This window comes from Mirounga leonina, unplaced genomic scaffold (genome assembly GCF_011800145.1).
Source record: "Mirounga leonina isolate KUSES-001 unplaced genomic scaffold, KU_Mleo_1.0 Mir_176, whole genome shotgun sequence".
Classification (NCBI taxonomy): Eukaryota; Metazoa; Chordata; class Mammalia; order Carnivora; family Phocidae; genus Mirounga; species Mirounga leonina.
The window spans coordinates 411,843-438,050 of NW_023270454.1; the positions used below are offsets into that span (position 1 = coordinate 411,843).

General features: G+C 37.2%; 1 protein-coding gene across 1 annotated transcript; it reads left to right on the top strand.

Annotated features, from left to right (window-relative positions):
- Positions 1–1,113: 1,113 nt before the first annotated feature.
- On the top strand, positions 1,114–26,208 carry ATP6V1B2 (ATPase H+ transporting V1 subunit B2). Its single transcript, XM_035022492.1, has 14 exons — positions 1,114–1,336; positions 7,619–7,674; positions 13,376–13,474; positions 14,234–14,327; positions 14,458–14,535; positions 14,964–15,103; positions 15,470–15,571; positions 16,146–16,243; positions 16,881–17,004; positions 18,651–18,801; positions 20,732–20,814; positions 22,027–22,131; positions 23,225–23,354; positions 25,236–26,208. Exons 1-14 carry the CDS (start codon positions 1,201–1,203, stop codon positions 25,373–25,375), a joined length of 1,536 nt encoding a protein of 511 aa, XP_034878383.1. The 5' UTR covers positions 1,114–1,200; the 3' UTR covers positions 25,376–26,208.

Genomic DNA, 26,208 nt, shown 5'->3' on the forward strand with positions numbered 1-26,208 from the left:
AAGCATCCATCTCCCCATCATATCACAATGGTTTTCTAATGGCCAAATACAATGAATATTTGTAATACTTCGATCATTTGCCTTCTCTTCAGTTTTTGGCATTATACAATAATCTGTCCTTAAGATTTTTCTCTTCCTTTTGCTTCTAGGACATGTGTTCTAGGTTTTCCCAACTCTAATATCATTCCAAATTTGATTGCAGGATACTCTTCATTTGATCTTAGTGATCTTAGTGATCCCTTAGAGGTTGTCTTTAGCGTCTCCCCACAGTACACACATTCTCTGACTTACCTCTTTTATTCCCATGCTACCTACATGGTGATAAGTTAGAAATTTTGATCTCAGCTTAGCATAGATATCTTCTTGTGAGGCATTGACCTATATAATCCAATAGAAATCTCTTTCAGAATATTCCACTGGGAATTTAACACATCCCTGATTAGCTTTTCTCTTTTCCTCCACCACCACCCGCGAGGTTTTTCACTTCCTTCTCTATTCTCTACCTATAAACAGCACCACAATCAATTCAATCACTCAGGCCCTAAGCGGGACTGTCACCTCCCACAACCACCTAGTCATTCTTGTATAAGTTCTATCTCTAAAATAATATAGAAATATGTTACACTTTGTGTTTCACACCGCCCTAAATAGTCCACTATATGTTTTTTGAATGGATACATAAGTGAATAAATTGGATAGGAAGATAGTAAAGTGCAAGAAATGATGGCACATAGTGCCCTATGTTAATAACTGGAATAGGTTTAATGTTTGTTTTTCAAAGTGCTTTTTCAGAACTTTCAGAGTTTTCTTCATTCATTGTCATGAAAATGGACACCAGTTGACCTTTTCTTGTACGTGCTCGCCTTTCTTCCCCCTCCCTCCCTTCATGCGCATCCTTTTTTCCTTTCTTCTCTTTCTTAAGTCTTGCCTTTCTATCTGGGACCCTCTTAACGCTTCTCTTCTGTGCCTGGCCCAGCACCCTCCCTCGCAGCACGCTGGTCAGCTCCTTTCGCCAGTGCGCGGACTCAACCCCGCCCACGCGGAACCCGAGTCACGAGGCTGCGGGAGGTGAGCGGCTAAGGGGGCGGGGCGGGCCGGGGCTCCGCAGCGCGCGTGGGCGGAGCCGGGAGCACAGGCCACCCGGCTATATCCGCGCCTGCGCGGCGCGGCTACGGGGCCAGTCGGCACGGAGGAGACAAGATGGCGCTGCGGGCAATGCGGGGGATCGTGAACGGGGCCGCACCCGAGCTACCGGTGCCCACCGGTGGGCCTGTGGTGGGATCTCGGGAGCAAGCGCTGGCAGTTAGCCGGAACTACCTTTCCCAGCCTCGCCTCAGTGAGTATCAGACAAAAGACAAGTCCTGTCTTGCTCCTTAGCTCAGTCTCTTGCTTCCATTCACCTGCTTAGCGGGGGAGGGGGCATTTATTTTTCCCTCTCTCATCCCACCTACTCTGACTCATTAGTCTGTCTCTAGAAGGAGATTTGAGTGTATCTGATGTATCTGATGTTTTCGTAAAATAGGTGGGCGGAGGGCAAGAGCATCGACGAGAACTTTTTCCTGGGGTTGGTGGGCTCCTGGCTATAGCCCGCGCTCTCCCAACTTCCCTAGACTGGGGCACACTTGGGCTCTTGCTTCTTGTCTCTAAAGGAAGGCCGCTTCTTGTCACTTCAATCTTAATCATCCCCTAACCTCAATTGGATTTGTAGGGGTCGAGGGAACGCCCCTTCCCATCTCCTCCCACCAGTGTAGATCTTCAGGGCTGGTCAGGAGTTCCTGCCAAAGGAGACTATGTAGTGCCAACGCTGACGTGGTCAGGCCTTTCGTTGATGGTCAGGCCCGCAGCCAGAGGGAGATGTTCTGTGGAGGGGCTGCTTCACAGGAGGACACCTTGGTATCAGAGAAGCTACAGCTGAAAAGTACTCTGCAGGTCATCTACTCTAACCCTCTCATTTTACAGTGGGAAGCTTAAGGTGCTGGGAGGGACAGGACTTGCCAGACTTTAAGCAGTTATTGGCAGAGCAGAAACTAAAATCCCCCCACCTTTTTTTTTTTTAAGTAGGCTCCACGCCCACCGTGGAGCTCAACACGGGGCTTGAACTCACCGAGATCAAGAGTCGCCTGCTCAACCGACTGAGCCAGCAGGCGCCTCTAAAATTCCGTTTAATTCTTGCTGGTCCTTTTTTTTACCATTGTCTCTTCATTTACTGAGGAGTTAAACCTAACACAATTAAGTGCAAGGCTATCCTGGGGAGCCGAGTAGCTTTGGCCATATTATATAGTATTATGTGCAGAATAATATCATATGCATGTTTAAGTGTTGTGATTATAAAAAAACCCCAAAAACCTGCCTTAATAAATGAGGTTTTAAGTGGACTACCCAGTAGTTCCAAAAGAAATGCCTTTTTTGATTACTAAACAATACAGTTGTGTAGCACCAGATCTCTTCACAGCTTCCTTCGGAATTGGGGATGAGCCCTGGAAATAGACTCTTTTTAAAACTTGGGAAAGCTGATGTTTCCCCAGGTGGTGAGACTATGTTTGCGCTGGTTAGTTGCCAGAATGCCTGTTTGTGGGTGGCTTATTGGTTAAAAAGAATTTCAGATGAAGGGTTTCAGTCTAGCCGCCCTCCAGTCTGACTAATCCCATCCTGATCTGTCACTAGGTCATATGACAGCACTGCAGTGTGAGGAAGAAGGAAAACACAGTTGATTCCAGTGGTTTGCTGAGATGTGCTTTTTACAGTGGGAATTATCTGAATTATCTGAGACTGCCTATTGGAGGTTTATATAAGCTGAAGTAAATGTTTCAGGAAATTAACAGATTCTATAGATTTTGACAATTTTATACCTAACAATTTACATTCTCTTTTATGAATTGCATTTGCATGCTTTGCTTTGCTTTGGGTAGACAGACATTATTGGTGCTTCTAGGAAAAGATTATAAGATTATAAGGGTGCAGTAGTCAGTTTCCATACAATTATTCGTTCTATGTCAATTCGAAGAGTATTAACTGAAATAATTGTTTCAAAAGTACTCCATGATTGTTAACCCTTAAGGGAGATGAGTATGCTTTTTCAGTATTCTTTGTGTGCTTAGCCAGTGGCTAAAGAATTCCAGATGAGATTCCTCCTGACAAAGTGGTTGCAATATAATGCTTAACACTGAACCTCAGGAATCCTTTTTGTATCCTCAGTGCCTAGCACAGTGCTTGACACATAGAAGGTATCTTGTAATTGTTTTATAACTTGCGTTTAAACCCCTTGTTCTAATAGTTTAGTAGATTCTTAATGTGGCTGGAATCAGAGTAGGGAGTTGGGACACTTGGTTGAGTTACTTTTCTGTACCCGGGTTATTCTAAAAAGCAGAAATGATACCATACTTAGACTAACAGCTAACTACATTTGAATATCATCCTTTTCTTATATTGCCACATTCTTGATTCTAGCCCCACAGTTTTAATTGCCTCTGAATAAATACTGATTAACCTCTTAATTTTTCTAAAGATTGATTATACCATCTTAGATGGTATGTTATTGTAGTTATTTAATGTGTGCTTTTGAATGAAGGAATGGACTGTTAATATTGGCAGTACTGCTGTACAAATTGGATCCTGTTTTAAAACAACTTCACGAAACTGGGTCTTTTAACAAGAAATAGAAAATGAGATACGTAGCCTTAAAGTTATCTTGAGCACTTTAGTTGAATTTCTAAATTCACAAGGAAAGAAAACTTAATTGTTGTTTAAACTTTGAGCAAAGTTCAGTAATACATACTGAACTTTTTGACACTGAACATTTTGAATTAGATAATTTCCATTGTTCTTGAGACCTTAGATTAGAACTGACCTTAAGTTTCTTATTTCATAAAGCAGAGGTAGCCTCAATGAAAAGTAAACTAAAGGAATCATAGGCCTACTTTTTCTAGAACCTCTCCCTCATTGCCCACCTGTCAGGGTGTGGGTCTCTACTGTTCTTGCACAATAGAAGATGATTGCCGGGGGAGGTTTTTGTTTTGCTAATAAGGTGGAGGCTAGAGTACTGGATCTCTTGTGCAATGACTGTCTACTTTTCTCTCTGAAAATTTCACAATCATTAAGTGGTGTTACTAGTGTTGAACAATCTCATATCCTGCAGGAGGAAGAGAATGTCATCTGACAAAACATGTGCTGCTTAAAACTTTTGTAGATTTTGGTTTTGAAATATTACTCCATAAATATTTATTGCCTGCTTGATAGTTCAGAATCAGAGATGTAACTTTTTGGTTGTAAGATATGTTCACCATGTAATGTAAACATGTGTCAGTGTTGTCAGAAGTTCTGAATATCCCCTGCGGATCTAACTTCTCATTCATTTGGAAATTTTCATAAGAAGAGTGTTCATTATTTTGGTAAATAGAAATGTTTATATAACTTGTGAATGGGTTTTGACTTTTTAGAAGAGCAGCTTAATGTCTTTGGCAGCCTTTCTTGAAACTTCTCTCTGCTTTGGGCTGTTAATGATAATGGTGAGGAAGGCTGGATAAATAACTGTTTAGAGTTAAATGGTGTTTGATATTTTCTTTGCTTGTATTTTTTTAAATAATTTTATTATCATGGAAGAGAGCTATAGTTCCTATACAAACTGTCTTCTAGTGCCTGTTTGTAATCCAAATATTAGGGACTCTGTCATCTATATTTTTAAATTATATTGGAGACTAAGTTCAGAAATATTATAAGGTCATAGAATACCAAACTTAGAATTAGGGGTAGGGGGGAAGCCAAACAAACAAAAAACCAGTTCTAAGTCTGGTTCTCCCCTTGAGTAATACATTTCTCAGAGCCTTAGTTTCTTTAAGTGTCGAGTGGGTATATCAGCCTTGCCTACCTCCCAGCATTTTGTGAGCCTGAAATGAGGTAACCTATCTGAAGACATTCTGTGTAAGTGTGAAGCACTCACCAAATGTAAAGTCTGGTGATATTTTTATTTGGGTTTGGGTTTGGGTTATAACATTTATTAATTCAGTTTGTATATGTCAGTTTAATTTAAAGCAAGCATGTTGCTTAAGCTCTGATTTGTATCCGAAGTAGTCTCCTTGCATTTTTGTGTGTGTGTTTTGCAGTGAGGGGAAACTGCTGAAGTAAGCAGTAGTAATTAGATTCTCCTTTTTCTGCTTAAAAACTCTTCCAGTGGCTCTACTCCCATTAGAGAAAGATTGTTTAGCAGTAGTACAAAATGTAGACACAAGGGAAATACTGTCCAGTGCATTGAATAGTAAAAATAGCTTACTTTTTTATAGCTAAAGTTGCAGACTCGTGAAATTATTTTGAGTAGTATAGCTGCGTAAGTCTTGCAAATAATTACAAGAATGTACCAGGCCACAAAAAATAACCAGTTCAGTTTTGGAATTTGAGCTGCAGTACAGAGTTAAAAGAACAAGTGACTTTGGAGCCAGACTATGCAAGTTCAGATCCTTGGGCAAGTTACTTGATTTCTGAGTGTCATTTTTCTCTTCTAAAACTTGGAATATTAGTTAACTCATAGATCTTTTATGGAGATTAAGTGAGAATTCCTGACAAGTACTTATTAAATGTATATTGGTAGTGTAGGTATTAATCAGTTAGTTTGAATGGTTATTTATAGGCTTTTTAAAGGCTATATACATTGCAAATTTAGAGACTGTTTTTGATGAAGTAGAATCTTAATAAAAGTCAGCTTGATTCACTGTTTCCCACAAAAACAATGACTAGTGTTTCTTTTTCTTGGTCATGCTTTTGCTTGTGACTGGCAAAACTTAATAATTTTAAATGAGCTTGAATTTAAACATGAGATTCTGAGGCATCTTTGTTGTAGAGGTTAAAGTTAAAGGAGGTGAAAATCATGGTGGAAAAAGTAGAGAGAATTTTCAGAACCTGAAGGATTTTGTTGGTTACATTTTATTCAGAACAGTTGCTTCTAAATCTCAAAACTAGATCCTCTCCCCAACCTCACCAGCCATACCCTCCTCCTATCCCTGACTGTTTTAAGTGAAGGTTTTGAGATGTTGTTTCTATATTTTTAAAAACTGGGTTCTAAGAAAACATGTTTCAAATGTAGCTCCTTCTGCATTTCTACGGAGCAATTTTAGAAAGTGATTGAAAAATTGAATGTTTGAACACAGTAAAAATGAGAACAACAAATTTTTTAGGGGTAGGAATTATTTTTAAGAGTGTTAGTTTATTTTCATACAATGGGGAAGATTTTCATAAAAATAAGTGTGACAGCTGAGGTTTTTCTATAAAGGGAACAAATGATTAATTCTTTTACATTACCATCCATTCAGGTAACTTAAGTCTTTAAATTTGTGACTTGCCTTTTATTATCTAAGGTTAAAAAAGTCATTTGGGAGTCTCTTTTGAGATAATTACAATTACAGATATTCAGGCAAATATTTGGTATCAGGTTTAAATGTCCTATGAGTATGAATGACAAGTAAGTGCCCCTGATGGTGCTTTCCTGCTCACAGCATTTGTACCAGGGCGCTTGCTTCCTGTTTTTAAGTTCTTAAGCCCCTTGAGTGGACAGATTAGATATATTAAATGGTTTCCTCATTCTTGGGGGTCTACATTTGTGCCAGAAATGTCTGTCCCAAGACCTCACAAGAAATCAAGCAAGTGAAAAAAATCTCAATTAGTTGACAGTTTCTTACAATGTATTCAATGCCTTGTAGTAAGTTTTCTTCATTTATTTTTTTTCAGCTGTTCTGATTATGGAATTTAGTTAATTCTGACATTAGAATTACAGTCTCCTGAGCGTTCTGTTTTATACCTAATTACCATTACATTTGACATGTTTGTAGGTGTGGTAGGGTTGCAGGATATCTCCTTTCTAAAATGAAGGATTTGAGTAGAGCCTTATAGATTGGTAGTTTATTCCTAGAGAATAATTTGCAGTAGAAAATAGAAGCCTCTAAACTGACAGTAACATTTGACTTTTTTTTTTTAAGGATCTTATTTGACCTCTGGCCTTTCATTCCATTGCCCACTCCCCTCTTCTGAAAGCTCTTTTCCCTGTAGTTTTTATGACATCATTTAATTATGGCTTTTTACCTCACAGATGACAGTTTCTCAGATTTCCTTTGTGAGTCTTGTCACTTGTGCTTAAAGTTGTTGAGGCTTTCCTTTCCCTTATCTACTTTGCTAAGTGCCACCTCTTCTTTAAAACATTTCCTTTTCTCTTCTAGGTAAGAACTACTGCTAGGTTTTTCCTCTGCTCCCATAAACCCTCTGTACACCTCTGTTACAGCCCTTAACTCTTCCCCCTTCTCCATATAAAACTGGGAACTCTTGAAAGGACTCTGCCCCTGTGTGCCTTCTTTGTTTTTGTATTCTGGGTCCTTAAAACAAAGTGACTTATAGTAAGAATGCAAAATGTTAAAAAATAATAATAATAATGCAAAATGTTTTTGGTTGGATGAAGGTGGATAATGAAAAGTTGTACAGGCACAGGTATATTTTATAAATTCAATTAAATTTTGTAACTGTTTGAGTGCTCCATATTATAATAGGTGCCGTAGAGAGAGGAGCTTTTTGGTAATACTACAGAGGTAATTGTAGGTTGTTGTCCTGTTTGACTAAAGGTGATTCTTCTGTTTTTTTCTAGCATACAAGACAGTATCAGGAGTCAATGGTCCACTAGTGATCTTAGATCATGTTAAGGTAATACCACTGTGATCATTTAACCATTTATGTAAAAACATGGCATTAAATCCTGTTCAATACACTTTAAATCCTTTTTTTTTTTTTTTTTTTTTTTTCAATACACTTTAAATCTTAAGTTATGATTTTTAACCCACTTTTTGGTCTGAGTGTCAGTGCTATATAGGGGATGAGGGTTTTTTTTGTTTTTTTTTTTTAAGATTTTATTTGACAGAGAGAGACACAGCGAGAGAGGGAACACAAGCAGGGGGAGTGAGAGAGGGAGAAGCAGGCTTCCCATGGAGCAGGGAGCCCGATGTGGGCCTCGATCCCAGGAGGCTGGGATCACGACCTGAGCTGAAGGCAGACGCTTAACGACTGAGCCACTCAGGCGCCCAGGGGACGAGTTTTATTTATTTATTTATTTATTATTTTTTTAAAGATTTTATTTATTTGTTTGACAGAGAGAGACACAGTGAGAGAGGGAACACAAGCAAGGGGACTGGGAGAGGGAGAAGCAGGCCTCCTGCCGAGCAGGAAGCCCGATGCGGGGCTCGATCCCAGGACCCTGGGATCATGACCTGAGCTGAAGGCAGATGCTTAACGACTGAGCCACCCAGGTGCCCCGGGGACGAGTTTTAAATCAAAAGTCAGAAGACTGGATTCCAGTAGTGATCAACTATGGATTCTGTTAGAATAGCTCATCTGCAAAATTAAAAAAAAAAAAAAAAAAAAAATTTTTTTTTTTTTTTTTTTGGTCAATCCTACCTTATAGGTTTACTGAGGAAAAACAATAATATATGAGTGTTTTATAACCTGTAGGTTATTGTATAGCTATATGGTATCCTATGGTTCTTGTCATAGACTTCCATGTGTTATAATTATTTGTTAATAGTATTTGTCTTTTTTTACTAAATTTTAAGGTCTTTGAGTGAATAAACAAAGTTACTTTTATCTTTGAGGGCCTGACACTGGTATTCAAGTAACAAATAAACAAGAACAGATTATCTCGACAGTGATTAAAACCCTAAACCTATCTCTAAACCCTAAACCTAAAGCAAAGAACAGTTTTTAGTTTGTTGTGAGGATCTTTAGTTATATATTGGTTTTTTAGCCACACCTATACATAAGAATTATAAACACTATTACTGTTATCATAGAAAAAGTGACACAGAATATAGACCATAACTGAATACCCTAGGGAAAGCCTCCTACCTGAGCTCTATGATCAAAATATCTTCAGAGAAAATAATTTATATAGTATGCTCTCTAGAACAGTAATTATATACTGGTTGGTGTTGGGGTGGTTTAGGGGAAAGGCACACAATTACTAGTTTGTTGAGAAAAGTAATGATGGAAATATGTTTGGCATGTGACCCCTCTGGAAGCAGAAAATAAATTGAAAAACATTTCACAAAACAAAGGGCAAAATGCATTGTCTTTTCAGTTTTATATATAAATAAATATATTTATATATATATATAAATATAATAAATATATTTTTATGCATGACAAGGTACCTATACAAATTAACCTCAGGATTAAACGTAACAAATTTACCTCCGGCCAGTCTCATACTAGTCTACAGTTTGATTCAAAGTCTCAATATAGTGCACTCAGTTTGTACAAGGTTTAGGCAGGTGCCCATTAAATGTCTTGTGAAAGAGGGGAGCCTACACATTTTTGAGGAAAAGATAGGAAGCTTTCTTTGTTTTTGTTTTTGTTTTTTTTATCCTTTTATTTTTTTCCTATAGTCTTTATTAGATAACATTTTGGGCTCACATTTAAAAACATGAAACTTTTTTGTTAGTAACTGTGTTACTGAAAACAATATTTGTGGGGTTTTTTGTTTTTTTTTTAAGATTTTATTTATTTGAGAGGGAAGAGAGAGAGCATGAGCAGGGGGAGGGGCAGAGGGAGAGGGACAAGCAGAGCCCAACACAGGGCTCAATTCCAGGACCCTGAGATCATGACCTGAGCTGAAGTCAACATTTAACTGACTGAGTCACCCAGGTGCCCCCAAAATATTCACGTTTCAATTATGTTAAGCACTGAGCTCAGAGCAGAAGATATGATGGGGAACAGTGGGTCCTCCCCCAGTGGAGCATCACGAAGGGAAGAAGCAAATATAATGCAGATAAACACATACCTATTTAGTAAGTGCTATGAAGGCTAAGTTGGGGTGCTATGAGAGTCAGTAAGGAGAAGGACTTTAGAAAACATCTTTGAGGAAGTAACTTTAAGAGTGTTAAAAAAGTTTCATTGAATGTTTGCTTGGGGTAGAGCTCCAGCTGAGGAAAAACTGGTAAATAAATTATATGTAGTTGTAGGAATGGTTTTATAACACCAGATTTAGAGTGTCTTTTTAACTTAAAGGATGAAGGAATAGATGATCTTACACAAATTGTGTCAGAATAGAAGATGGAGACTGCTACTCAATTCTTGTTATGAAATTGGCTTATCTTTTTTTTTTTTTTAAGATTTTATTTATTTGTCAGAGAGAGAGAGTGAGCACAAGCAGGGCAAGTGGCAGGCAGAGGGAGAAGCAGGCTCCCTGCTGAGCAAGGAGCCTGATGCAGGACTCGATCCCAGGACCCTGGGATCATGACCTGAGCCGAAGGCAGACGCTTAACCGACTGAGCCACCCTGTCGTCCCTGAAATTGGCATATTTTTAATTTCCAAACCAGACAAAGGGTGGTACTAGAAAAAAAGAACGACAGTTATCCTCACTTATAAGCATAGATTCAAAAGCTCTTAATAAAAGCATGCTCATGTATTGGAAATTAGCAAAAATAATTATGTAAAAAATCAGTAGAATTATGACAAAGTAGAATTTATCCCAGTAATACAAAGATGATTTGATGTTAGGAAATATATCAGTAACTTAGCTTTAATTCAGCTCATTCATAGATTAAACTAGAAAGAGCTTATGGTCTTCTCGATAAATAAATAGTATCTGATAAAGTTACTCATTTCTTAAAAAAAAAAGAAAGAAAAGGTCTCTTGTAAATAAAGAGTAGTAGAACAAACTTTTAACCTCTTAAAAGATAGCCACCATAACCTATAGCAAACAGCATACTTAAGAAGAGACTGGTAACATTCTCATTTAAATCAGAAACAAGAGGAGGATGCATGGTTGTTACCACCACTCTCCATCTTTGTACTTAGAACCTAACCAGTGCTGTGGGAAAAAAGAAATAAGGGTATAAAGGTATTAGAAGGGAAAAGGCACAGCTGTCATCATTTCTTGGTGATACAATTAACTAAGACTCAAGTCATTCAGTGGGCAAACTATTAGAAACAATGATGTAACACAGAGTTGCTGGATACAAGAATCAGTCTACAGAAATCAGGAGTATTGTATATGCCAGAATTCATTATTTACAGAAAACCATAAAACTTTGTTGAAAGACATAAAGAAAGACTTAAAATAAATGGAGATTCCATGTTCGTGAATGAAAAGACTCAGAGTGGTAAATACATTGGTTCCACCAGGCAACAGAATCAGTGAGAGATAGAGAATTAAGGTTAAAGATTTGGTGCAGGCAGAGCAATTGTATCAGTGGAGCAAAATTAAGCACCCTGAAACCATTTCTTGTCACACTGGGTATGTGACTTGGTAAATGGTAAAAGCAGCATTACAAGTCAATAGGGGACATGTTGTGCTGCTTGGCAAGTATTATTGGGGGGTAATTGGCTTTCTATACGAAAAAGAATGAAAAGGAGAAAAATAAAACTGCATACCACAAACAAAGCCAGTTGGATTAAAGGCCTAAACCTGAAGAACCTATTAGAAGACAAAATAGAAAACCGTTTGTATGCATTTAAATTAGAAGGTTTTCCTAAACAAGATACAAAAGGCACACATCATAAAGGAAGATAAGTCATTTTATTACTTAAAAAGTTTTGAAACTTCTGTGTGATAAGATACCATAAACAAAATTAAAAGGCAAGATACAGAGTGGAAGCGCATATTTACAAAAGGGTTAATATCCAGAATCTATAAAGCTCCTACACATTTAAGAAAAAGCAGATCCATTTGAAAAGTGAAGAAGAGATATAAGCCAGTCATAGGTAATTAAGTCTGAATTGTCAGTGAACATGAAAAGCTGTTTAGTATTAGAAATATTAGGAAAATACAAGTTGAAAAGATGTTATTTTTACCTTAACAAAATGGCAAAAATTAAAGTTCAGTAATGTAAGATTGGCATAGTTGTAGGGAAAAGATGATTTTGTATACTGCTAGGGAGATTGTAAATTAATACAGTTCCTTTGCAGAGTAATTTGAAAATTTATAGAATGGGCACAGCCTGTATGTAGCCCATGACTTGGTAACTTGGTAACCTATACCTTAGGGAAAACACTTGGCCCAAGGAGCCGCATGCAAGAATGCTTTTGTAGGGGCGCCTGGGTGGCTCAGTCGTTAAGCGTCTGCCTTTGGCTCAGGTCATGATCCCAGGGTCCTGGGATCGAGCCCCACATCAGGCTCTCTGCTCGGCGGGAAGCCTGCTTCTCCCTCTCCCACGCCCCCTGCTTGTGTTCCCTCTTTCGCTGTGTTTCTCTCTGTCAAATAAATAAAATCTTTAAAAAAAAAAAAAAGAATGCTTTTGTAGCATGTTTATAATAGTGTAGATTTGGAACAACCTTGAACTCCACTGTTAGAGAACTACTTAAATAAAATGTGTCATTTGATTTTAACTACATTTGTTTTATTTTAACATTAATTCTAAGATGCCCATTGGTTCACATGTTACCATCTCCATAATCAAGAGTTTTACAATCAGTGGTGCACCATATTTTAATTGTGAGATACTTTCCTTTACATTACTCAAAGTAGTGATGTGCTTTTCAATAGATTATGTTGATAAAATGAGGTAAATAGTACCATAACAGATCTGAAACATAAGCTCAAGTGAAGAAAATGAAAAGTTGCAGGATGATATATTTAGTATGTTGTCATTTATGTAAATAAAACACTAAAATCTATTTTTGGAAACCTGCATTTTAAAATAGTAAAAGTGGAAGAGGAATATATATTTGGTTAGGAGAATTTGAGGGGGGCGCATTTATGTTATTATAATAGTGATTATTGTATTTTTAATTGGCATTTTATCCCCCTCCCCACCAAGCATACAGGTGAGTACACACACAGCCCAGAAGCAGACATCAGTTCTGAGTAGTGGGAATGTGGTTATTGTAAGTTTTGTGCCTTTATTTAGTCTCAAAGTTTAAAACCTATACACAGGAGAAAAAATTGCTGTTTTATGGATTTAAGACCTTTCTCTCTACCTTATGCTGTGTTTACCAAATTATAGGCGCCAGTCTAAGTGTTGTTTTTTTTTTTTTTTTAAAGATTTTATTTATTTATTTGACAGAGAGACACAGCGAGAGAGGGAACGCAAGCAGGGGGAGTGGGAGAGGGAGAAGCAGGCCTCCCGCTGAGTGGAGAGCCCGATGCGGGGCTCGATCCCAGGACCCTGGGATCATGACCTGAGCCGAAGGCAGACGCTTAACGACTGAGCCACCCAGGTGCCCCCAGTCTAAGTGTTTTAAGGACGTAGACTACCTGAGGATGTTACAAACTCTCAGTATATACCTGTGTGGTTTGGGGAGGTGGGGGACGCTTTACGTGCATACGTGCTATGATAGAGATCGAGCGTATAGGGTAATTTGGGGAGCTTTTAAATATCAGTTATTGACCCTTTATTTTTTCTGGTATAGTTTCCCAGATATGCTGAGATTGTCCACTTGACATTACCAGATGGCACGAAGAGAAGTGGGCAAGTTCTAGAAGTTAGTGGTTCTAAAGCAGTGGTTCAGGTAAGCATCACTTTCAAAACCTGGCCAGTTGAACAAAAATAAGGAACACTTCTTGTCTTTTCTAGAGATCATTGAGTAAGTCTCTCTTTAGAGATTGATTACTGGCTGTGGGGAGAAAAAAATTATTTTTTCTTGTTGTCTTGCCAAATGTTAGCCATCTATATACATTCTAGTCCAGTAGCTCCACTGCTCCACTGGTAAATGGCTTTTTTTTTTTTTTTTTTTTAACAAAGCAGATAATCACATGGAAGGAGAGAGATGAAGGGCAGAATTTATAACTTATGGGATGAAACCAAAACAAGATCTGAGTCTGTTTCTTTAAATTGTCTCTTATAATACCTAGTTTTTAATGTTACCAATTATGGGAAATGCCAGTTTTCTCAAATAACATGTTCCCTTAAAAAGTAATCTAGAGCAAGGGTCAGCAGGATTTCTGTAAAGGACTAGATAGTAAATTTCTTAGGCTTTGTGGGGCCACCTAAGGCCTCTGATGCATATTCTCCTTCCTTTCTTTTCCTTTTTTTTTTTTTCTTAAACCCTTTAAAAATGTAAAAAACATTCTTAGCTTGGTGGAGTTAAACTAGAGTCATGATCCTTGATCTAGGGGTTGGCAGGTTGGTTCATCACCATGGACATTTCTTTGTTCATTATATTGAAAATAGTATTTTATTTTATATGGGCTGAACAGACAGAAATAGTACTTAAGTACTTATGATCTAAATTCCTTTTGCCTTTCTGATTACTTCCCTTTCTCACTAGGTATTTGAAGGGACATCAGGTATAGATGCCAAGAAAACGTCCTGTGAGTTTACTGGGGATATTCTCCGAACACCAGTGTCCGAGGATATGCTTGGTAAATGGATGTTGTTATGCATTTAGGGCAGAGATCTGTTTTCTTTTAAACATTTTTCCATGGAGTCTTTCTTAAAAATTACCTATTTGAGTCATAGTCCACTCTGTACTATCTTGTTACTGTTTTACAGGTCGGGTCTTCAATGGATCAGGAAAACCCATTGACAGAGGTCCTGTTGTACTGGCTGAAGACTTCCTTGACATCATGGGTAGGATGATAAATGGGTTTCTGTGTTTTGAAGAAAATAGCCTCTGTTTTATATCTTTGTCAAGTAGTGATTTTTGTGATATTATAAGTAGATAACCAATGCGGTCCATATTAATTGCTTTATTATTTAATAAACAGAAATCATCTTAAAATTTTATGTAAAATATTTTAAGATATTATAAAATATCACTATGGTATATATGAAATGTAAATAGCTTTGAAATGTAAATGGCTTCTAAATTAGGATTTTTCTCTTATTTGCTATACCTTTATTTCATTTTAGGAACTTGTTCTGCTATCATATTTTGTGAGGCTACAAAAGACTAATGGGAAAGCTTCTTAAACAGTTTCAGATTTTAAAAAATAACTGATTTTTTAAGAGAAAAAAGTCTTAATGTCTTAAAATTTTCTCTTTTGGAAATGCATTAGGCCAGCCAATCAATCCTCAGTGTCGAATCTATCCAGAGGAGATGATTCAAACTGGCATTTCGGCCATAGATGGCATGAACAGTATTGCTCGGGGGCAGAAAATTCCAATCTTCTCTGCTGCTGGCTTACCACACAATGAGGTGAGAGCTAGGATCTGTTTGGTGTGAAATTTCACAAGGGAGAATTTCTAAATGCTTCAATGTTAATAAGAAGCCAAATAAAAGGTTTTCAACAATACTCACTTGTACCCAGTACCCATTTCAACAGTACTCAATGTTATTGTTTATATACTCCAACTACATTGAATCTTTATCCAAGCCATGTCTGTCTTCTTGCTTACTCTTACAAATCTTTACAAAAAGTACAAAGTAGCTTTTTTGGGGAAAGTCCTTTAGAACATCATTTCATTTATGTAATTGCAATTCCAAAAAGTTTAGGATAAATGGTATTTTGTTGTAGAAATGTTATTTTAAATTTCAGCTCAGTTCTTTTGTACTTCTTATCAGATTGCAGCTCAAATCTGTCGCCAGGCTGGTTTGGTAAAGAAATCCAAAGATGTAGTGGACTACAGTGAGGAAAATTTTGCAATTGTATTTGCTGCAATGGGCGTAAGTATAATTTTTTTCTATTTTGGTATGACATATAAGATTGTTTATTTTATTAGAACAATGCAGAAAACAACACATACATCATTGGATTTATTTCTAGGCAGAGAAGTTGTAACTTGGCATTTTGGGTAAACTCAGGATTAAAATTCAACATTTGGGGCGCCTGGGTGGCTCAGTCATTAAGCGTCTGCCTTCGGCTCAGGTCATGATTCCAGGTCCTGGGATCGAGTCCTGCATCGGGCTCCCTGCTCCGCGGGAAGCCCGCTTCTCCCTCTCCCACTCGCCCTGCTTGTATTCCCTCTCTCGCTGTGTCTCTCTCTGTCAAATAAATAAATAAAATCTTTAAAAAAAATAATAATAATAAATAAATAAATAAAATTCAACATTTGACTGCACAGTTTAAGAATAATTTTCTTTATGCCCAAAGCAGGCTGTTTACTCTGTTGGCTTTTGTGAAACTTTGGGGGTGCTTGAAACTTCAAAAGAAGGAACAGTGTAGATCCATAGATTAGCCTTCATCAGAAATACTGAGAATTTTTCTTCTCCCAGCACTGATAAAGTCATTGCTATTTAGGTAAACATGGAAACTGCCCGGTTCTTCAAATCTGACTTTGAAGAAAATGGCTCAATGGACAATGTCTGCCTCTTTTTGAACTTAGCTAATGACCCAACGTAAGTAAATAGAGCTATTTCTTTCTGTTCACTCAGGCTTTAGACCAAAAATGTTACCTAAGACAAGGGAAGTGAAATGTTACAGTGAAGGCAACATGGGGCTAGGAATGGGAGAGCTGTGTTTAATTAAATTCAGCTCTACTTCTTGCTGGTTACTTGGCTTTGGGCAAATCACATAGGCTCTGAAGTTCAGTTTTCTCTTTGAGAAAATACAACAAATAATACTTGTCCTGTACTGTCATTGTGCATTTTAAATGAGATGATACGTATAAATTACCCAGACCATACTCAGTAAGAAATCTAGCCACTCCCTTGTTTCTTCCCTCCCTCCCTTCCTCCCTGTTTTTCTCTCAATTTTGAGAGGTATATAGTCCTGAGAAATTATGGGCCCATTGCTAAAATAATCTAACTTTGTAGCATTAAGTAATTCTTATGAAAAAACATGACTGCTTACTTAACTTATTCTAAAGTAATAATTGCTTTTTTATTTATTAAAATAAATTTATTTACTTAAAACTTAAATAAATTTTCTCTATTTATTTACAACTTTTGAAGGGACACTATCATTTCCAGAATCATGTTGTTTTGTCTTTGGCCTTTTTATTGGAGTAACAAAGGATTTAATGTTCCATTTCAGTATTGAGCGAATTATCACTCCTCGCTTGGCTCTAACTACAGCCGAATTTCTGGCCTATCAGTGTGAGAAACATGTATTGGTTATCCTAACAGACATGAGTTCTTATGCTGAAGCACTTCGAGAGGTAACTTTATTCTCAAAATGGGTCACTTTTCAGAGTTATTATGTCTGTTTACAAGTGTTCATTTTTCTTTAATCATGTTTTTTTTAAGCTTCACCACTCATGTATTGGTAGTAGAATACCTTAATTAATCGAAAAGGAAAACAAAACTTTTTTTCTGTCAACCTAGTTGAAATGATTATAGGATGAGATTTAAATTATTAGCTTAGTTACCATACTATCACATCTCTCTGCATTGAAGACTTGATTCTAAAAGGCAGCAAATGATGCAAGCTCTTTGTTCAGTTACTCTCCCAGGATGTTCTGTCTTTGTCCAGATTGTCAATTTTTAACCCTTTTCAGAATTTCATTTTTAATAATGTTAGTATTTAAATATATGAAGAGCATACTCTGACAGCACCCTTTTTAGAACTTTTTCTTTCAGAAAACATGGTGTTTATTTAGGAACAGTGTTAAGGTTCTAGCAGGTACCACCCAGAAGTTTGGGGTATTCATTCTAATACAAGTTACTGAAATCTTGAGTAAGTTACTCTTTTAAACATGTAAGAAGGGGAAAAAAGACTTCTGAAGGGCCATGCTATATGAATATCTAGCTTCTTAAAAATCCCTGACATCCCTCACCATATCTCACTCTGCTGCAGTGTTTTTTCAGGGAAGGACTTTTTTTTCCATCCATCACAGACCAGTAGTTTTCTAAAGTAAATTAAAATGAGTTATTAGCATATTTTAAAGAAGATACACAATTTACAAGCCTGGGATTTTTTTTTTCTGGTAGGTTCAACGGACATAAAATTATTCTGTCAGATTGCCATTATTAGAGTTTTTAAATGCTTATCCTACTTTGTGTTATCTCATTGCCCATTAATAAAAGTTGGTCTGCAGACCACACTTTGAGTAACACTGCTATAGCATACTCTTTTGGAGGTGCCAAAGTAGCACCTAAAAGTTGGGCTTAATGCTTTAAGGTTCTTGGTGATTGTAGATTAATGTTATATATTAATGTTTTATATAATATAATTTACATATTATATATAATATATAATTAATATAATATATATAACATAATATAAATTATAACTATTCTTACTTTGCACAATGAATGGACTCCTGGCTCTGTGATCTTGGGAAATTATTTAACTGACCCTTGATCCCAACTGTAATTGGGGTTAACAACATTACCTTCTTCATAGGATTGTTGTGAGGATTAAATTAAATATGTAAACTGCATCAAATGATTCCTGGGATGTATTTCCTTCCCTTTTGACCTTTTTACGTAAATATGGCTTACATAAATATGGCAAGATTCATGGCATGAAATAGATCTTGTGAACTAAGAATGTTGTCTTAGTTTTAAAATAACTTCCTTTGATTTATAAAATTGCAAGCAGATTTTTTTTCTAATAAGCTAATTAAAGATTCGCATTATGGTGATATGATTGTAGCAAAAAGCTTTTGGTCCCCAATTGTCAACATTTTTGTTGGAGAATAATCTGAACTTGTGTTGCTAGACTTTTAAATCGTCTTCCAGAGACAGTATTTAAAAGTAAAATTATAAAACTTTGTAAATGGGTATGTTCAAGGAAACGTATTCTAAGCTTTATTTTTCATATTCTGGTATGTGACATTCTTCTCCTTGATTTTACTGTCAGGTTTCAGCAGCCAGGGAAGAGGTTCCTGGTCGACGAGGTTTCCCAGGTTACATGTATACAGATTTAGCCACAATATATGAACGTGCTGGTCGAGTGGAAGGTAGAAATGGCTCCATTACTCAAATCCCTATTCTCACTATGCCTAATGATGGTAAGTTTTTGGTCTTTGGATTATAGCAGACGTAATCATTGTAAGGACTTGATTCTGAGAACATCTTACCTTTTTGAGTTGAAACTCTTTTTTTTTTCCCCAAGTTTTTACTAAAATTCCAGCCAGTTAACATACAGTATAATATTAGTTGCAGGTGTAGAATTTAGTGATTCATCACTTACAGTACCTGGTGCTCATCACAAGTGCATTCCTTAATCCCCATCACCTATTTTACCCATCCCCCCACCCACCTCCCTTCCAGCAACCCTCAGTTTCTTCTCTGTAGTTAAGAGTCTGTTTCTTGGTTTGCCTTTTCCCCTATGTTCATTTGTTTTGGAGTTGAAATTCTTTTGAGGGTTTATCCTTTAAGAGTTTACCTTAACTAGGTGATTTGTATCTAAATGAAATTTTTCATTTGTAAACTGCCCATAATAATCATCCTTTTGTAGAAGAAAAACAATTTTCTTTGTAATTAGAATTTTCAGTTTTCATTTATTAGGTTACTATTGAGTGTCTGCTATTTGTGGAACACTGATCTAGATATAAGGAAATTCTTTTTTTTTTTTTAATTCACTCTCTAATGTAAGTTACTCGATCTTTTGGATTGAGTTGGGTATTTTTTATGTACACGCACCAATAAGTTAAGGTAGCTTAAGTGCCAAATGAAGAGCACAAATAGTAAATGCCGCAGGACTTTCAGGACAGAGTGATCACCAGAGGCTGGTTAAAAATGACTCTGTTTTACTTTGCATGTGAAAGCACACACACAGTACAGTACCTGTTTGAGTGTATGCTTGGGGGTGAAAAAGTCAGTAGTCCTCTTCTATTACTGCTTTTTTGTCCTGATCTCAGTGTTTAAAAAGCTGTTTTACAAGGTATTTTCAGAAATAGTAATAACTCACTGTAATTGAGCACTGTTTTCAGTGCTTTATAAATACTACCTCATTTGATCCTCATAGCAACTTTGAGGTAAATGCTCTACTCTGAGTCACAGGGAGGTAATCTACTGAGGTTAAGAAGTGATAGTTTTAGAACCCAGACAGTCTGAATTCATAATTCACACTGTACTGTCTCTGACATGAAAATGTTTTGTTCCAAGAAAGTACCTATAAAATTACTTTATGTAATTTAACCAACTTAGAAACCTCTTGCTTTGTAGAACTTTCTTGGTGCCGCCTGCATAGTGGTGTTTTGCTTATCTAACATTCTTGTACTTGCTTATGAACTAAGAAGTTCTCTCAGTGTATGTTAAATTGGCAAACCTCTGCCAGGGAACTTTGTGTTTAAAATGGAGTTTTATTGGGCGCCTGGGTGGCTCAGTTGGTTAAGCGACTGCCTTTGGCTCAGGTCACGATCCTGGAGTCCCAGGATCGAGTCCCGCATCGGGCTCCCTGCTCAGCAGGGAGTCTGCTTCTCCCTCTGACCCTCCCCCGTCTCATGCTCTCTCTCTCTATCTCATTCTCTCTCTCAAATAAATAAAATCTTTAAAAAAATAAAATAAAATAAAATGGAGTTTTATTTATATTTTGGGGGGAAATAACTAGGAGAAATGGTAATTTTTCTGAATGCAGCTAATTTACCTTATGTGCCAATACATGTCTAACTGTGCTGCAACTCAGTAAATGAAACCATCCAATATGATAATCGCCAGCTACATTTGGCTATTTAAGTTCTAAAGTTCATTAAAATTAGATAAAATTTGAAATAAAGTTTTCAGTTACAATAGCCACATTTCAGATTCTCAATAGCCACATTTGGCTGGTGGGCTACCATATTGGACAGCACAGATACAGAACTTTTCTGTTATCACAAAAAATTACTTTAAAGAGCACTGTCTTATATAATTCTATAGGTAATGCACACTGACTTCCTGTGATTTGTTTATATGATATGGACACTTTAACTAATGTCAGATGTCTTCCTCTGGTAGATATCACTCACCCCATCCCTGACTTGACTGGATATATTACAGAGGGGCAGATCTACGTGGACAGACAGCTGCACAATAGACAGGTATTTGACATTTAAGCAATGGTGTAAAGCTTACACATCTACTCTTCAGTTACTCTTTAGTGATTAGTGACTTTGACTTTGCTCTTAGGAATTATTAGAAAATATCAGCTTGTTTTTCATATGGTTATATAATTGTCATCTCTGTATACCAAGATCCTGTTGTGAGTAAGAGTGCCAGTATTTAAGTTTCCACTTTTCTTTATTGTGCCTTAAAATGGAGTCAGTGGTCTCAAAGAATTTTTTGGGATATTCTATTCCATAATAATATCTACCAATCTCATTAGTAATACAAAAATATGTTTTTTCTATTTTTTTTGCTGATGTATAATTGACATATTAGCTTTAGGTGTACAAAGTAATGATTTTATACTGATACATATTGCAGAATGATCACTGTAAGTCCAGTTAACATCCATCAATACACATAATTACAAAATACTTTTTCCTTATGATGAGAACTTTTAAATCCACTCACCTAGCCACTTTCAAATATGCAATACAGTATTATACATACTATAGTCACCATGCTCTGGATTATATCTTTATGACTTAATTCATTTTGTAACTGGAGGTTTGTACATTTTGACCCCCTTCACCCATTTTGCCCAGCCCCCATCTCAGGCAGCCACCTGTCTACTCTATCCATAAACTCACGGGTTTTTAGTATTTTAGGTTCCACATAGAAGTGAGATCATAATAGTATTTATCTTTTTCTATGTAACTTAATGTCACTTAGGATAATCCCCTCAAGGCGCACCCATGTCGGTAAATGACAAGATACCTTTTTTTTTAAATGACTGAATAATCAAAAAAAGATGGTTCTGTAACAGATGCCGGCTTCTAATATCAGCTTTTAGGAGGAAATACTTACTTACTGTTAATCTTTTTACTTGGTTTGTGATATATGAGCCAGAGCTCAGAGGCTGTTTAGATTTGATACTCCAGGCAAATGTTGAAAATCTAGTTTTTCAGTATCATCTTGTACTGTTTTTTGCAGACTTCACTTTCTGAGTTTGATACCCAAAAGAAATACTATGCCATGAAGTCTCACTTCATTTTCTAACTAGGAGAAGATATTAGAACTCCTCTAGGAAATAAATAGAAGCTTTATGTAATTTAAGGGATAATAATGAGTTTCAAAATGCTTCTTTACTACTGGTAAATCTTGAATTTTGTACTTAAATGTATTTTTTCTCTCATGTTCTATGTAAGATTTACCCGCCTATTAATGTGCTGCCCTCATTATCACGGTTAATGAAGTCTGCTATTGGAGAAGGTATGACCAGAAAGGATCATGCTGATGTATCTAACCAGCTGGTATGTATATCCTCTCAAGGATGGTGTTTAAAGAAATGACCACCTTTCTTGGTCCATTCTTTTTGCTGTCTTACACCTCTTATCTTTCTCCCATATCATTGTACTTATCCCCCATCCAAGTAGAATTTTAGTATAGGTTACATGTGGAAGATACAATCATTCATTAGAACCAAACCCAGTCTTCTTTTTTTAATAAGGATAGATGCTGATAAACAAGATTAAAAATCATTTGCTTGAAACCCACATCTAATGCTATACAAGATAGTTTCTAAATTAAAAACAAACAAGCCATAAGGCCATTTTAGGTTTTTATTAGTAACCATAATAATAATTACAGAATATTCCTAAAAAGATACTTGAATTTCTTACTTAAGAAATTAAGCAATCATCAGAACACTCAGGGATACAGCTTTATATATTCTATGAAATCCTTGATTTCCGTAGCTTTTTTGTTTTTAGATTTTATTTACTTATTTGACAGAGAGAGCCAGAGAGCACGAGCGGCAGGGCGGGGCAGAGGAAGAGGGAGAAGCAGGCTCCCCACTGAGCAGGGAGCCCAATGCGGGGCTTGATCCCAGGATCTCGGGATCACGACCTTAGCCAAAGGCATACTCTTAACCAACTGAGCCACCCAGATGCCCCATAATCCTTAGTTTCTGTAGTTGTATGAGATTGTACACCAAGCACAAATAAAGAAGAGTACCTTTGACCTTAAAGTAAAAAAGGTAAATCTACTCCTACTGCAAATATTTTTCTTGAACTTCGAGATGGATTTCTCTGTGGTATGAGTTCTGACTTCCAAATGCTCTATAAAATGCAAGCTCATTAACATATTGAGGAAGTATATTTTTTAGTGTTAGTAGTGCCTGTGGACTGCATGCCTGAAGTCTCCTTTCTCAATGAGACTACTTTATAATAAAATCTGATAATTTCATAGGAACTTCATGTGAATTTTGTTTGTAAATAATGTGAAATTCCTTCTGTGGTCTCTTACGAAGATAGATACAGAAATACTCTTAATTTATAGCCCAGATTACTTTTAACATTTATAAAATCTTACCTGTGTTCATATAAATTTTTTTTTTCTCCTTAGTATGCATGTTATGCTATTGGTAAGGATGTACAAGCCATGAAAGCCGTTGTTGGAGAAGAAGCCCTAACCTCAGATGATCTTCTTTACTTGGAATTTCTGCAGAAGTTTGAGAGGAACTTCATTGCTCAGGGTAAGATGACTGTTTTCTTACAAACATAATTTTGAAGACTGCTTTCCCAATCTGAGAGAATTTACATTGATCTGTACATGATTTTCCTTCTGATTAGAGAAGAGGTTCTTCCAGCTGCCTGTCATGTCTTTTTGCCATTAGCCCTCTGGCTCCTTCCTCTCTGCCTTCAAGTCCGTTATCCATTTAGCTCCCATCTGAGTTTTTCCCTTCCTTACACCTGGCCTTCTGCTCTGCCGCCTCCATTGCCGGTTCTCCCCCCTCCTCACCTCTCTGCAATGATCTTCTCATGCTTTGGGAGTTTGGGGCTTTTGTGATTCACTTAATTTCATCTCCTTTTCTGATTTTGTATCTTCCTGCTCCTTCATTGTTTATGTTCTTAAAGGCCTAGCTCCCTGTTCTTTCTGTGCTTCCCCTTCCCCCAGCTTTGACTTTGACTAAATTGCTGTGTATGACCCTTATCCTTTTTCTGAAGCTCTAAATCCCACATTAACAACTAGGATACTTTTGTTTATGCTGCCATCTCCTCAGGCTCAGCATGGTCAGAACCCGAAGTTTTTTTTTTAAGCTGACCACCTGCCTAGCAATTCCCTTTTCAGTATGTCTACCTCTTGCATGAGCATTGTCTTACTTAGCCCAAGCTCAGTAATTGAGCATTATTTATAACTTTATTCATTTATTCTCCAGTGACCAAATATTTACCAATTTCTGTTGTTCTTATTTAGAATATCCTATTCTGGTTTCATTTCTATTACAGTACCTTGGTCCAGTGTTTCTCAAATTTTAATATGTTTTTGAATCAACAGGAGATCTTGTTAAATTGTAGGTTCTGATTCGGTAGAACTGGATGGGGCCAGAGATTCTTCATCTGGACAGGTTCTTGGATGATGTGGAAAACTACTGATCTCTGACCAACTTTGAGTCTTAAGGCCTAGTCCAAACCCTTGTCCCATCATCTTGGTCATTAGTGCCAGCTTTTTCACCACTCTTCCCGACTCCCTATATCTCTCTGATATTTGCCAGAATAAATTTATTCCTAATTGTATTGATTGTCCCTCTAGTAAAAAGCCTGTAACGGTTTTCATTACATAGCCCATGTTCAATTTTCGAGCTGTTTTGGTTGGTCTCTCCCTTGCCACTATTTCTGACCTCAGTGGTACTCAACACAGATATGTTAACTTTGGAATAATGCATCACGCACACTACACTCTTCTATTTATCTGATGCATTTCTTACTAACACCAAACCCCCCAAAATAATGTATAATTCTTTTTAATGCAGAACCATAATACCTTAAAAAGATAAAAAATGAAGTTCTTCTGGTGGAGAATATAACCCAGAACTCCAGCCACTCTGATTCCTTAGTTAAGAAATCAAATTTTATTTGCAGGATAAGAATGACTCTACTAGTAAAAATAATTAGTAACAACTTTGGAAAACAACTGACCTATTCAAGGTGTTCAGTTGACATTTAAGGTTTTCTAAGTGTCTATACTACCCTCCCTCACATTCATCCTCTGTTGCTGGAAAACCGCATTTCTCAGTAATCCATAGACAAAACACTGGGTCTAGTTTCCATTGCTCCAGGTATTTAGATCCTACCCAGTTGTCCACAGAGTTGTCCCACACATGCTAGATTGCCCAGTGCCTCTAGCCTGCAGGCCTCTCCCTTTTTTCTGATTCCTGATGGTATTTACTCTCTGTACCCTCACTTACACATTCGGTTGCATCCAGTGTTAGGAGACCTAACTGCTTTGTGTGTGTCTCTCTCTCTTTTTTTTGGTAATACTTGATGCTCACAGTAGTCATATAGTGAAATAAATAATAACACTGAAAAGTTGGAAGTAGTTTGCCTTTACTCATTGGACTTCAATTTTTTCTAAGGTCCTTATGAAAACCGCACTGTCTATGAGACTTTGGACATTGGCTGGCAACTGCTCCGAATCTTCCCCAAAGAAATGCTGAAGAGGATCCCTCAGAGCACCCTAAGTGAATTTTACCCTCGAGACTCTGCAAAGCATTAGCTGCTACTTCATCGCTGGCTCGATACACTTGTGAAATACTGGTTCTGTTTTCTTTATTCCTTTGCACTCCCCCATTCCCCCATCTTTGTGTTGAAGTTTACCTTGTTACCCTGTAATTAAAAACAAAGACTAGGTAACATTGTGCCAGTGTTGCAATGTTTTAAACTTCTAACAGACTTTAAAATATCCCCTGTTGAGAAAACCTGGATCATCAGTGCTCTTTTTACAGTAGCTGCAGGGATGGAGGTGAAGTTTTCCTACAGATGTATGTGTTTGTACATAGTGGTGTAGTTAGTTGCCTAATAATGTCTTCATTATATGGGTCTCCTCGACCTTCCCTCTCAGCCCCCTCAAGAGTATCACTGTCTGAAGTTACAATGCTTTGAGCTCCAATTTGGAGCCAGGATCAAGTCTAAAAGAAGCCTCCTCTCTGAAGAGCCGGGGGCCTCTTCGCTGCACATTTGTTTTTGGATTGTTGCTGTGCCCATGGGTTTGTGCTGCTGCTTCACGCAGCTGGTTCTTCCTGTCCACCTGCTCTGTCCTGTAATGACTAGATTGGAAAAGGAGTTTTCCTTTTTCTCTTTAGTCCTTACGAGTCGGGACTCCTGTGTCTTACTGTCCCCCCCGCCCGGGTAACACAGAGTCCTGCAGCTTTCGCACAGCTGGTTTTGATTTGACAGTAGTGAGATGCCTTGTCTTGATGATCCTTACTGGGTTTCCCTGCATCCCTGCAGAGGAATCATAATTAAAATAACTAATAGAACTGTTGCTTGGAAGGGGGGGTATGATAAAAGAGGAGAGAAAAACCCATATCCATTCTACATTCTGACATG